This window comes from Rattus rattus, chromosome 10 (genome assembly GCF_011064425.1).
Source record: "Rattus rattus isolate New Zealand chromosome 10, Rrattus_CSIRO_v1, whole genome shotgun sequence".
Classification (NCBI taxonomy): domain Eukaryota; kingdom Metazoa; phylum Chordata; class Mammalia; order Rodentia; family Muridae; genus Rattus; species Rattus rattus.
Window position 1 is genome coordinate 86112592 of NC_046163.1, and position 13745 is coordinate 86126336.

Consider the following 13745-nt stretch of genomic DNA (forward strand, 5'->3'; position numbering starts at 1 on the left):
AAGCCGAGAAAGAAATTAGGGAGCGACACCCTTCATAGTAGACCCAAATAATATAAAGTACCTCGGTGTGACTTTAACCAAGCAAGTAAAAGATCTGTACGATAAGAACTTCAAGCTTAGGGGTTAGGGATTTAGCTCAGTGGTAGAGCGCTTGCCTAGCAAGCACAAGGCTCTGGGTTCAGTCCCCAGCTCCGAAAAAAATTAAAAAAAAAAATAAAGAAAAGAAAAGAAAAGAAGAACTTCAAGCTTCTGAAGAAAGAAATTGAAGAAGACCTCAGAAGGTGGAAAGATCTCCCATGCTCATGGATTGGCAGGATTAATATAGTAAAAATGGCCATTTTACCAAAAAGCGATCTACAGATTCAATGCAATCCCCATCAAAAATACCAATCCAATTCTTCAAAGAGTTAGACAGAACAATTTGCAAATTCATCTGGAATAACAAAACCCAGGATAGCTAAAACTATCCTCAACAATAAAAAGGACTTCAGGGGAATCACTATCCCTGAACTCAAGTGAAGACCAAATGAATCCACACCTATGGTCCTTGATTTTTGACAAAAGGGCCAAAATCCATCCAATGGAAAAAAGATAGCATTTTCAGCAAATGGTGCTGGTTCAACTGGAGGTCAACATGTAGAAGAATGCAGATCGATCCATGCTTATCACCCTGTACAAAGCTTAAGTCAAGTGGATCAGGACCTCCCACATCAAACCAGACACCTCAAACTAATAGAAGAAAAACTAGGGAAGCATCTGGAACACATGGGCACTGAAAAAAATTTCCTTAACAAAACACCAATGGCTTATGCTCTAAGATCAAGAATCGACAAATGGGATCTCATAAAACTACAAAGCTTCTGTAAGGCAAAGGACACTGTGGTTGGGACAAAACGGCAACCAACAGATTGGGAAAAGATCTTTACTAATCCTACAACAGATAGAGGCCTTATATCCAAAATATACAAAGAACTCAAAAAGTTAGACCGCAGGGGAGACAAATAACCCTATTAAAAATGGGGTTCAGAGCTAAACAAAAGAATTCACAGCTGAGGAATGCCGAATGGCTGAGAAACACCCTAAAAAAAATGTTCAACATCTTTAGTCATCAGGGGAAATGCAAATCAAAACAACCCTGAGATTTCACCTCACACCAGTGAGAATGGCTAAGATCAAAAAACTCAGGTGACAGCAAAATGCTGGCGAGGATGTGGAGAGGAACACTCCTCCATTGTTGGTGGGATTGCAGACTGGTACAACCATTCTGGAAATCAGTCTGGGAGGTTCCTCAGAAAATTGGACATTGAACTGCCTGAGGATCATTATACCTCTCTTGGGCATATACCCAGATGCTAACATATAAAAAAAGAACTACGTGCTCCACTATGTTCATGTAGCCTTATTTATAATAGCCAGAAGCTGGAAAGAACCCAGATGCCCTTCAACAGAGGAATGGATACAGAAAATGTGGTATATCTACACAATGGAATATTACTCAGCTATCAAAAACGGCGAGTTTATGAAATTTGTAGGCAAATGGATTTGGAACTGGGAAAATATCATCCTGAGTGAGCCTAACCCCAATCACAGAAAGACATACATGGTATGCACTCATTGATAAGTGGCTATTAGCCCAAAATGCCCTGAATTACTAGATGCCTAGAACAAATGAAACTCAAGACGGATGATCAAAATGTAGATACTTCCTCCTTCTTTAAAGAACAAGAATACCCTTGGGGAAGAGGCAAAGATGAAAACAGAGACTGAAGGAACATCCATTCAGAGCCTACATGTGGCCCATATATATACAACCTCCCAATTAGACAAGATGGATGAAGCAAAAAGAAGGTGCAGAAGTGTAGATCGGCTCTGAGAGACACAGCCAGAATACAGCAAATACAGAGGCGAATGTCAGCAACAAACCTCTGAACTGAGAATAGGACCCCGTTGAAGGAATCAGAGAAAGAACTGGAAGAGCTTGAAGGGCCGAGACCTATATGTACAATGCCAAGCCCACCAGAGCTTCCAGGGACTAAGCCACTACCTAAAAGACTATACTGGACTGACCCTGGACTCTGTCCTTAGGGGCAATGAATATCTAGTAAGAGCACCAGTGGAAGGGAAGCCTGGGTCCTGCTAATACTGAACCCCCAGTGAACTAGACTGTTGGGGAGGCGGCAATGGGGAAGGGTGGGGAGGAACACCCTTAAGGAAGGGGAGGAGGGGGGATGTTGCCTGGAAACGGAAGGGAATAACACTTTCGAAATGTATATAAAGTATTCAGAGTTAATAAAAAAAAAAAAAGAAAAAAAAAATAAAGGTAACATAGCAAAGCCGAAAGGTAATCCATGCACAAAGCACAGAAATGTCTCCTGCAAGCATGATGGGTTGACTTTATTTCAGTTTTGTTTCCTAACCCAGAAGGTACTCACGCTTTTACTTATCATACTGTGAAAAGCTAAAATATCAGTTTAAAAATAGACAAGGAAGTAAACAGAATATTGATGTTTGGAACAATGATTGAGCAGTTCCCATCCTGTGGATGTGACCCCTTGGAGAAACCTCTACCTCTAAATATATTTAGATTAATGTTTCAAGATTAAAGTTAGAAACTAGCCATGAAAATTATTTTATGGTTGGGCATTACCATGGCACAAGAAACAGCATTAAAGAATTGTAACATTTGGAAAGTTGAGAACCAACTGTTGGAAAATAGAGAGCCCTGGATAATCTGTGGAAGTGGAGGAGATAGAGTGGATAATGGGGATTTATAAAGTATATGGATATGAGTGAATGTGTTTATATGTATGAGCCTGTCTGTGTGTTTGTTTGTATAATGAAAGCAAAAATGTAACATGAAGTTAAATTAAGAGATTACCAAACACATTAGAACCCAGACAACTTCCTCTATAAAAAATGTTTTCCCATGTATTTGCAGCAACTCCACTCTCTGCCCTATACCAATTCTAAAATATTTTAGGGGCCATGTACATGAGAAAGGTTGAGTGTATTTCACTGTGCATTGCTAGAAGATAAGGCTGATTTTCCAAGTGACCATGAATTCACTAGAAGAATCCCAGGATCCAGAATCATCTCCAGTGGCCGTTAAGATCAAAACCAGGAGCTTCCAAGGAGAGAATCCATCCACAGGCTGGACAGGTCTGTTCCTGAGCTTTATGTGAGAATCCTCAGAACTGTCAGCCAACAAAACAGTCAAGCTTGTACCAAAATTGCCTAATCTCACATTAGTGACATCCTACACATTATGTGACAAGATTGTTAGACCTCATCTGACCCACAGTGGGGAAATTGGGATAAGTGAGTTTTGGAATATATGCTCAAGCATAACAACATTTTATCGCAGAAAGGCTGCTTTGTCAGGGGCTGAATTTGTGAGACAGGAAATGACCAATGAAGGCACAAAAGACCCATTAGAAGCAATCCATAACAATGTGGAAGACACAGTCCACAGCCCATTAGAATCCAACAGTGGCGATTCAAAAGACAAAGCAAACCTTGAGAGGCTATCTCAACAAGACACAGCCTCCAAAACCTCCATACCACAGAGGTATGAGGTATGAGTGGGGAGAGGCTCTATGTAACAAGGCGGATTGTATGATCACTCAAGGTAGGGATGGAAGGGTGAAGATATCTATCAGTGAGCAAGAAGGTAACATAAGGACTTTGACCTCAGGGAGGGATTTATCAGGAAATGGCCTCCTTAGTCATAGTCTGTCTCACCAAGATATCACAGTTGCCAATGACCCACCCCAACTACCAACTACTTCTCCCCTTAACCATCCAAGTTCCCCTTTAGGAACTGAAACCAAGTTCTCTCAATCTTTCCACACTAACCTAAAGCCTGTTACAGGATGCCCTTCTCTGTTTGCCAAGATCCTCTCTAATCATTCATGTTCCTAAAATATTTCAATCTTACAGCCTACCTGAACACTGCAGAAAGAACTATTCTGATGTAAGAAACTCCTCTCAAATTATATTCTCCCCAGCACAGCCAGACACTGCTTTCAGATAACAGTTGTTCCCCACTTAACCTTACAGAAGTAATCTATGTTTTCCTAGCTCTTCTCAGGAACTCTCAGACTCCAGACAAGCACTCCTGCTAACCGACAACCAAAGCTGTCCTGCCTAGTGTCTATTTCTAGGAATGGCATCTCTCCCCCTTTCCATGGGATTCCCATTTCTTTGGGATATCTTTTTGTTTCCCTGGTCCTCTCCCCTTTTCCCTGGTCTTGGGACACTACTTCCCAACTACCACGACCACGAACCTAAAAGTTTCAAATGTACATCAAGATAATTTTTTTCTAATCCGCTTAGCTTTATCTCGGTCTCTAGTCTATATGTCTAAACAAGTTTCAAATCAACTACAGGCTGCTCTGGTAACTCCAGCATAAGCCTCAGTTGTTTCCTCAGAATCTATTTCCTAGTTCAGCCTCACAGATGACTCTTCTCCAGGTCCTGCAGAACCTGGACATCACCTGACACAGCCTGCTCTTCCAAACTTGACCAATAATAACTAAGTTTCCCTGGGCCCCCTAACTACAATGCCCCAATGAGAGCAGGAAGCAGCCAGAGGAAATGACACTCAAGTACCCAACGCTCAGTGACTAAAAATAAAAAGTGGAAATGAAGGGACTCTGGCCACTGAACATGGTGGGCACAGCTCAGGCAGGCCTTCCCCTTCTTTCCCATTCCCTCCACCATGTTAAAAACCATTAGATATCATTCCTAAAGCTAGCTGCCAAAGTGTATTCCCTTATTTGGCCACATCTTCCTTCTTAGGCTTCATATCAATGTCCAGCTATCCAACTATTGGAGTCCAGCAATCAAAAGCTCACTTAATGAATATGCCCATTAAAATTAAACACCTCATCCTTACACAGGTGTCCCCGTGTACCTTTATAACTGCCATTTTCCTATGTGGTGCCATGTCTGTCTCTTCTCTATCACAGGCAGTCCTTTGTCCTTCCATGACACGAATCCCTTCCCTGTCTCATCAGTCCTTTTCTCATTCCCCCATGTTCTCTGTCTCCTCCCATCCTTTGTCCCTTATCCTGTCCTCTCTCCCTCTGGGACAAATAAATCTCCTTTATGCTGAGAACTTGATCTCAGAACTTGGTCATAGGGCATCCTGTGTGGACATTTTTCCTAACACATACCGGAAGGAAATCACATGATTCCTCTCCAAAGAGTCGACAGGCACTTTTTAACAAGTACTGAGTGCCACTTTTGTTAACTTCGGCGAGAAGTGTCTGGAAACCTTGATGAACATCTCCATCTCCACTCAAACCAAGTACCTAGGGAGAGAATAAATAAATAGCCTGTTTTTAACAAGATCATTATCTCTCCTCCTACACACAAACACAGCTCAGGGTTGAAAATTTGAAATATTTCTATAGGAAAAGGGCTTTGGAGGATGCTGGCAGCATTTGCGGACTTTATCCACTAGATGTCAGTAGCACCTCTCTGCTGTGAAAAGTAAACCACTGAGTCCTTAAGAACCATCCCTGGGGAAGCAAAATGCCCCCCCTTAAATGACAGTCACTGGTCTGTAGGATTCATCCATCGCAGAAAAGCATTATGTGGTAACGCAGGGTGGATAGCCAACATAATAACTACATAGCAGGAGTGAATCTAATAACGAGAGAATTGAAGAATAAAACCACAGGTATCAAAAGGGAGATGCTTTGTCTGTCTGTCTGTCTGTCTGTCTGTCTGTCTGTCTGTCGTTTGTTTTTCAGACTAGAGCACATGGTGAGAGTTATAGTTTCCCTTCTGTCTACTACTAAGTCTCACTCCCAAGGTTTCTCCCCCAGTGTGTTCAGTGAGACGATCTCAGTTTCGGTCTCTCGATGCACTACGGGAGTTCATCCACATACACTCTCTTGATATCTGTATGGACATTTCTGTGATGTTCTCCCACATGGGTGAAGATATGTGTGTCCCCAATATATCATTATTTTCTCACTTGCAGATAAATGATTAGACAAATAATTGAGATGTGACAGTTTACATGTTCCCTCTAAATGATTCTTAAAGAACTAATTTTGTATTTATGCTCATTTTGTTCAACTGATGTATAATCATACCTGAAAAACCACCCATTTAACAAAAGCTCACTCATACAGCTGGATTCCCATTTAAAACACAATACTACAAAAGCTGAGGAGTAAAAGTTTTATTTTCTTTTCTTTTGTGTAGGCTAGGACTCTAAATTACCATTTTTCTACAAGGTGTGAATGACTTTTATCTAGATAAAGTAATTTAAAAACATCTCTCACAACCTGTACAGGAGATGACTGCTCCCACACGACTGCCTTCATTTTGTACTAGCCCATGGCAGATCACCACAAGGTCTCTTCTCCCGCCCAGCAGCCAAACTCACCTTCACCAACCAGCTGATACAGAAGGAACCCCTACAGGGAGTCAGAAGTAACCTGTTGTTTTTCTCCCCCTCTCTCTATCCCTGCAATTGCCAGCAAGCATACCTGGGACATCTGGGTAGCAGTGTGTCCTTTGGCTCCGAGGTAAACCATAGCCAGGGCTGAGGAGACACTCATGGGGCAGAAGAACAGGTTCCGTGACTTGTCTTCTTCACCCAATATTTTTAATAGGCTGATGGCAAAAGAGCCATTGGCTTCACAGAGGTCATCCATTTGCAGGGTCTAGACTGAAGGCACAGCACAGAGGCACATCAACAAAGCTCTCTGTAGTCACATGGTCACCAGGATCTCCATCAGAGGACAGTAAGCATATTAGGTTGTAATACGCATACCTCAAAAGACACCCAGTCCCAACCTCTAAACCTTGTATGTTGTCCTGTTATCTTAGTTGGTAGTCAGCACTATACTTGTGTGATTTTAATTAAGGATTTTAGGCATGGACACTGACCTACAGTATCAGGAGACTGTAATGAACAAGCAAAGATTCTTAGAAGAGAGAAAGGAAGGAAGGTTCAGAGTGAGAAATGACCATGCAGGCAGAAGTCACAGCAATGCACAGGCCACCAATCACAAGCTGGGCATGGCCATCACAAGAAGCTAGAAATGGCAAAGAAATAAGATTGTCTTCTGAAGAGTAGGTAACAGGCTTTGCAGCACCATGGTATATTTGAACCTCTAGAACTTTGAGGTAAGGAATTTATGTCATTTGAAGTCTTAAGTCTGTGGGAGAATTAAAAGGTTAATGACCTAAAGTCCTCAGGGTGACTGAGGAGCTCTGGACAGGAAAGTGGACTTGACTGACAATCCCTGTGCGAGCTTCTGCTAAGGAGATGACCACAGCAAACCTGCTGCTATCCACCACCTCCCAAGTGCAGAGGACTGACCTGCGGATGGAGCTGTCCACCCCCAGAGTTCCACCCCTCCTTTCATCCTAGGTAATCCCAAAGCCCCAAAGCCCCAAAACCACACACACACACCTTTCTTCTTCCCCAGAAGGACTTTAAGAACAATTCTGCTCCTGGAGATGCCTATCTTCTTCCCTTCATTTCCATACTGACTCTACTAAACCCTGTCTAACAAACATAATACAGGACCAATATGAAATTGAAATCAAATATGCCCCCTGAGTTATACAAATGTAACCAAATACTGGCCCATGAATGTAGGACTCTCTGAAACAGGGGATCAGATAGCCTGCAAAAATTGTTTCATCTTCCCTCAAATAGCCGCTTAGTCTATTAAGTAGCCAATAGTTCAATCCTTCCCTCAAATAGTCAGTCCCTCCATCTAGTTGTCAATAGGTTACCCTAACAGTCACTGACCTGAGCATCAGCTCTAGAACCCCAATAAATGTCACATTGAGGTCAGTAAAGGCATCACCTCAAGAGGGAGGGACTGAAAGTCTGAGCAGGTTGTGGATGACACCTTCAGAGCTCCAGGGAGTAATGACTGAAACTTCCAGATTCCAGAGCCTGTCATCACTCACACACACACACACACACACACACACACACACACACACACACACACACACACAAACACACACCCTGAATATTGCTACCTTTCTTTTTCAGTTTAACATATATCTTTGCTCTTTCAGTCTCTAATATAATTATTAAAGAATGTTCTAAGAATTGTAAATAATTCACGATTCTTACAAATACAAAATGCACTTCTATTACCATGTCATGTGAAAATTCGGAGGACAAAAATTCCACAGTTTTGGAGGTGGTCTATCCTGATATGTGGACTGTTGATAGATGAAAAATTTATGTGAAAGAGAGTGACTCCAAAAAGCAACATTTTCCACAACATCTGCTGTGACTAGTGTGCGAACCTGTGTGTGTGTGTGTGTGTGTGTGTGTGTGTGTGTGTGTTTCATATGAAACCCGAACAGAACAACAAAGGCGCAGCACAAGCACAGGATACCTTTCCCTTGGCTTTACTAAACAGTAATAAAGCTAAACTGAAAGAACAAACAGACTTCTTATTTGCTGCCCCCACTTCCTTCCTTCTGAAGAGCTTGCTTTAGAAAATATGTGAGTGTTAATTAGGCTTTTTGCCCCTTTGAAATGTAAATTTTGTCAAATGCCTCCAGACAATTTTACAGCCCTTACCTTACCCTCCAAAACCAACTAAGACTATGTTGGAATGTTGAATGAGTCCTATCAACTTGGTTCTGGAAATGGAAATGCCCCAATCTAGATCTAGCCAGGCAGCAGGGTCCTGTTGTCCCAGCTTGTTGCATGTAGCTTTTGCTAGCCTGCCTAAGCTCCAGGAACTGGCTGTGCTACCTTTTTCCACTTAGAGAATGTTGAATCCTCTGATGAAAACCCCAGATACACACCTTGCTCAATTTCAACTTGCATTTTTGTCTCAATTGCTGGGCGTTATAAATCTCCCACAGCTAGCATGCCCCCCCCAATACATAACTCAGCACCCTAAATCTGTCCTCAACTTTAGTTCCTAACCTCCTGCCTGGAGACTGCCTGTGGCCCCTCTACTCAAAATCTCACATGTCTGCTTGACTTTTCTCCCACCCCAGCATAGTGAACTCTCTCTTCTCCTTGTGTCTCCCAGCTTGCCTGCAGGGACCTGGAAGTACAACCTATTCTTCCACCCAGCAATTGGCCCATGGCCTCTTTACTGATAGATAGAGAAGCAACTGGGAAACAGGATGTGAGCATCAGAACCACTCCTACACTAGCTTCTCAGGAAACTGAGGCAAGCATAATGACCATAAGTTCAAGGACAGCCTGGGCTACCAACTAATTTTAATATCAGCCAAGACAATTTAGAGAGATGCTGTTTCAAAATAGTAAGGAAAAAGAGGGTTTGACTGACACAGCCAGCGTGTGTGTGCGTGCGTGTGTGTGTGTGTGTGTGTGTGTGTGTGTGTGAGAGAGAGAGAGAGAGAGAGAGAGAGAGAGAGAGAGAGAGTATGTGTATCCACCCACAGTATACCAGCACCACTAACAAACACAGACTCAAAGAACAAGAGTAAAACTTAGGCAGGATTCTTGTTTCAAGTGACGAAAAGTTTTATTACCTCTACAAATGTTAAGATCATTACAGCATTATTATCATTATGGTTAATTCTTCACTGCAGATAATTTTATATTCATTTATCTTTAATTTTATTAAAATATATAGAAACCCTGACTATTAATCCTCACAATATTTAAAGTTCACCAAATTAGTCACTGCCCTATATCCCTGCAAGCTATTTTTCATGTTATTTTTTTATTCATATGTATATATAACTTTAACTGGAAGTTTTAAACCTTTCAAGAAGAGTATATCCTAATTTGGAAGATTAACCAATAAACAACATGGAAAGCATGGGGAACTTTACCTAGAGGTGAAAGGCCAGGCATGTGTTCATTTCCTTGTACAGACAGATTATGATTTCAAAACCCCTCACACAGTAGCTTTGCAACTGTAGTTTATTGGAGTACAATGACTTGAGGGTCACCTGAATCTCTTGAATGCAAGGAATGTGGTGACCTGAATGGCTCAGATGGGAGGGGGAGCTCTATTATTAACAGTTTCACTGGAATTTAAACCAACACAGTTTTTAAAAGAAGGCATCTATTATAGAGCAAAATGTGAAGTTCTTCCCTATCTCCACATGACGAAACTTCTGCAGAACTTGAAGCAAAGAGTGTAGGTATCAGAAAACATTTTCTGTTGTAGACAAGCCCCAGTACAGCAGGATCTAGCTTGTCTCTAGGCAACATAAGTCCCCACACCCTGAACTAACACTTGACATTCCAAAAAGTAGGAGGATAAAAAAACTTCACAAACCTCATTAATCAGAAGGTGGCACTAAAGAAACTTGAAATAAGAAAATAAGAGTATAACCGAAACATAACTAAAGTCAGATTTGATCCTACCTTAGGACAAAAATCTTAGGGTATGTTCATGTGTGTGTGTGTGTGTGTGTGTGTGTGTGTGTGTGTGTGTGTGTGTGTGTGTGTGTGTGTTGGGGGTTGGGGGAGTTCAGCTTGTCTGAGCTGGCCAAAAGAGTGAGATAGTGCATGAAACGCAACTTTACATGTGATTTACACGTGATTGCCAACTGCTAATTCTGCTTTCTTTCATGTCTCTACTTCCTTCATGTCACGGCTTTGTCCCTGCTCCTTTTAAACACTCAAATGGTAGTCAGTAGCATATCACAGCCTGTCAACTGCATATTGACACATGAGACACATAGCAGACATAATGAGACCCTGACTGGAGACGTAGGAATTGTCAAACAGAGCAATGGCTGCAAATTATGAGGAAGGGAGGAGTCCAGAATCAATGCAGAGCTCACTGCTATGGGTGCACTTAGGGCGGGTCACGAATCCCAGCAAGAATCCTGTGAAGAACTGGCTTGGAACGGGAAGGTGATACATGTATGAGGCATACCAGGTCATCTGAGGCTGTAAGATGACAATCAGTGTAGTTTGGAAATAAAGGTAGGGCAAGAAAGAGATGAGCAGACATTCCGGAGCAAGAGGTAGGGCCCCTGGACTTATGGACTCGAGAACAGACTAAGCTAACAAATGAAATAGTTTAGATCTTACGAATGTAGAGGCACTCTAAGAGAAGCCTACCTTTTTCTAAGGGATGTTTAATATTTAAAAGCTGTAAAAGAAAAAGAGAAAAAAAAACACAAATAAAAACCCAAATCATGACCTCGGGATCAAGAAGTTATTAGGAGAGCCCAGAGGATATGTCCGTGTGGTCCACAGCCACACGGCCTACATTAGGAGGCCATGCCATGAGAAAAGGAGACCTTGGTGAGGAGTCTGGACCTGAGGTGCAGATCTGTAGGGCAGTGCCTGAAAGCTCGAGAGTGAGAAATTTAGCTAAAGAAAACCATTACACAGGGTGAAGTGTTGTAGATAAAAAAGATTTGTTTCAGGTTGACAAGAAGCAGTTAATAAACAACAGATAAAAGAAAGTTAAGGGGGTGAAGAGTGGAGAGGAGTGGAAAGGTGGGTGGGAGAGGGGACAGAGAAAGGAAAAGAACAGATAATAAGCTGCACAAAAGAGGGGACTTGTGTTTCTGCCCCCAAGGACCCAGCACTGCAAATAACGGTGAGGCTCCCTGTAAATTCCGGGCACTTTGTAGCCTTGTTTTTGTACCCTTGGCTTCTTCCAAACACAGATATGAAAAGCTCCAGCGCTCCTTCCTGTAAACCAAAGCCCAGGGCTTGGAATAACAACCGTGTCGGAGCTCTAGCCAATCACTAGATGCCAGCAGCAGGCTTGCAACCCAGGGTGCACATGCGCTCTGCCAGCCAGGCTTACACACACCTGACCCCTGCAGCCCAGTGACCCTCCTTACCTCTCTGTCACTGGAGTCTTTTGCTAGCTCCTGGGCTCTTCCTGCAGCTCTGGTGAGATCCCAGCCTTTGTCCTGCTTAGCTTCTGTCCTGACTCTAAAGAGCCAATATAGATCCTAGGCTCCGAGAGTCTGAGAGGTCTTAGAGCTTCCCTAGAGCTTCACTTTGAAGATACCTGCTGCTGTGGCTGCTTCTGCCTCTATTCCTGCTTTGTGAACACTTAAAGTCCGCCTTGATCCTGGGCAAGGCGCCTGTTGAATGACTCAGAACATAACGCACAGACTTGAACTGTCTGTGACTCACACTATCCACAGTGGGACCTGGGAGGAGCCTGAGCCTGGCCAGGTAGACTCCTCAACAAGGGTGGGGTGGGAGGTGGGGTGGGGTGGGAGGTGGGGGTGGGGTGGGAGGTGGGGTGGGGTGGGAGGTGGGGGTGGGGTGGGAGGTGGGGGTGGGGTGGGAGGTGGGGGGTGGGGTGGGAGGTGGGGGTGCGGTGGGATGTCTGCCGACATCTGGTTTGATGATAGAGCTAGGGTTCAGTACCACAGGACAGTGTGAGTGCCTTCACCCTCTTACAGGACTAGTTTGTTTTTACCGGTATGTGTTGGGTTTGTGGTTCCTGTGAAGGCAAGAGCAGTTTGGCAGTTGGAATTTAACTTTCAAAATTAACCAAAGGCAAACCAGGAATTGAAACTGCTCTCAGGTCAAAAGCAACTGTTTTGCTTGGCAACCTAACCTTTGGCATGCATTCTCAAAGTTGGCCACATAATTATATGCTAAATGTTAATCACAAATAAGTGTCGTAAAACACACAAGTTTTTAAAAAACAAAAAGATTTTAAAATTAGGAATAAACACGTTTTTACTGCAAAAATTCATATACGGTTTTGAAGAGCTGAGTTTGTGTGTGTGTGTGTGTGTGTGTGTGTGTGTGTGTGTGTGTGTGTGTGTGTTTGACGTTTGACAGTGATTTAAAGACCTGGTTTAATGTTGATTTATTACTGACTGGATTGTTGGCTATCCTGAAGAAAAAATATCTCAGGAACTGAGCTGATTAAAATGTAATACAAGCTTTCTTTATTAAGCCTTTACCCTTGGTTTTTAACTTGTATGCTAGCTCATCTGTGTGGTATAAAATATTCAAAATGTTAACACTTTGAAGTATACTGGACTTCTATTTGGAAGATCATTATGAAGGCTAGAAAGTAAATTTGCAAGCTTCCAAGAGTTCTGTATTCTAGCAATCAAAGCACATGGTCATGTGAAGACCGGATAGGTTATTCTCAAGATGGTCACTATAGTGTCAAAGAACTAGTTCATCTCTCATTGACTGAACAAAAGAGCCTTTATTTGCTAGGGGATCAATTGTACATTTTTAACAAAAGTTTTCTCCAGATATTCTTGGAGGCACTTAGCAAAGCAGAAAAGTTCAGCATGCTTAGAATGGTGGCCCTTAAAAAACAAGAGCTAAACAAGGAAAACAACAATGGATGTGCCAGAGTAGACAGGAGTCTTCAACGCCACGCAAAGAACTACACACAACTAATGAGTGCTGAGAGTGGGAGACAAGTCTTCTCTGGGGAGGAGCACACCAGCGGGTCATTCAGTAACAGATGGCCAGCCCTGAAAACATACATATGAGTAAAATACAGACTCAGCAGTTTATCCTTTACATATACAAGAATGTATATGTATGTATATGTGCACATGATAGCAATGAAAGGGGGGAAAAGGGCACAAATATGAAAGAGAGCAAGGAATATGTGTGTGTGTGTGTGTGTGTGTGTGTGTGTGGTGTGTGTGTGTATGAGCTTTGGATGGATAAAAGAAAGGGAAGGGGGGATAAAGATGAAAGATGTAACATCTCAAAAATAAATAAATGTTTAAAATCTATAAGTATGTGATTACTTCCTTTTAAAAACACTCTTAGGAGCTTTGATGTTTACCAA

General features: G+C 42.4%; 1 protein-coding gene across 1 annotated transcript in view; it reads right to left on the reverse strand.

Annotated features, from left to right (window-relative positions):
- Positions 1 to 12067, reverse strand: part of LOC116911150 (serpin B8) — a 25556-nt gene extending 13489 nt beyond the window's left edge. The window contains exons 1-3 of the mRNA XM_032915005.1: positions 11800 to 12067; positions 6507 to 6688; positions 5178 to 5315 (exon numbers count right to left, since the gene is read on the reverse strand). Coding sequence (XP_032770896.1) covers positions 5178 to 5315; positions 6507 to 6674 — 306 coding nt within the window. The 5' untranslated portion in view covers positions 6675 to 6688; positions 11800 to 12067. The remainder of the gene's footprint in view (positions 1 to 5177; positions 5316 to 6506; positions 6689 to 11799) is intronic.
- Between the last annotated feature and the right edge of the window lie 1678 nt (positions 12068 to 13745).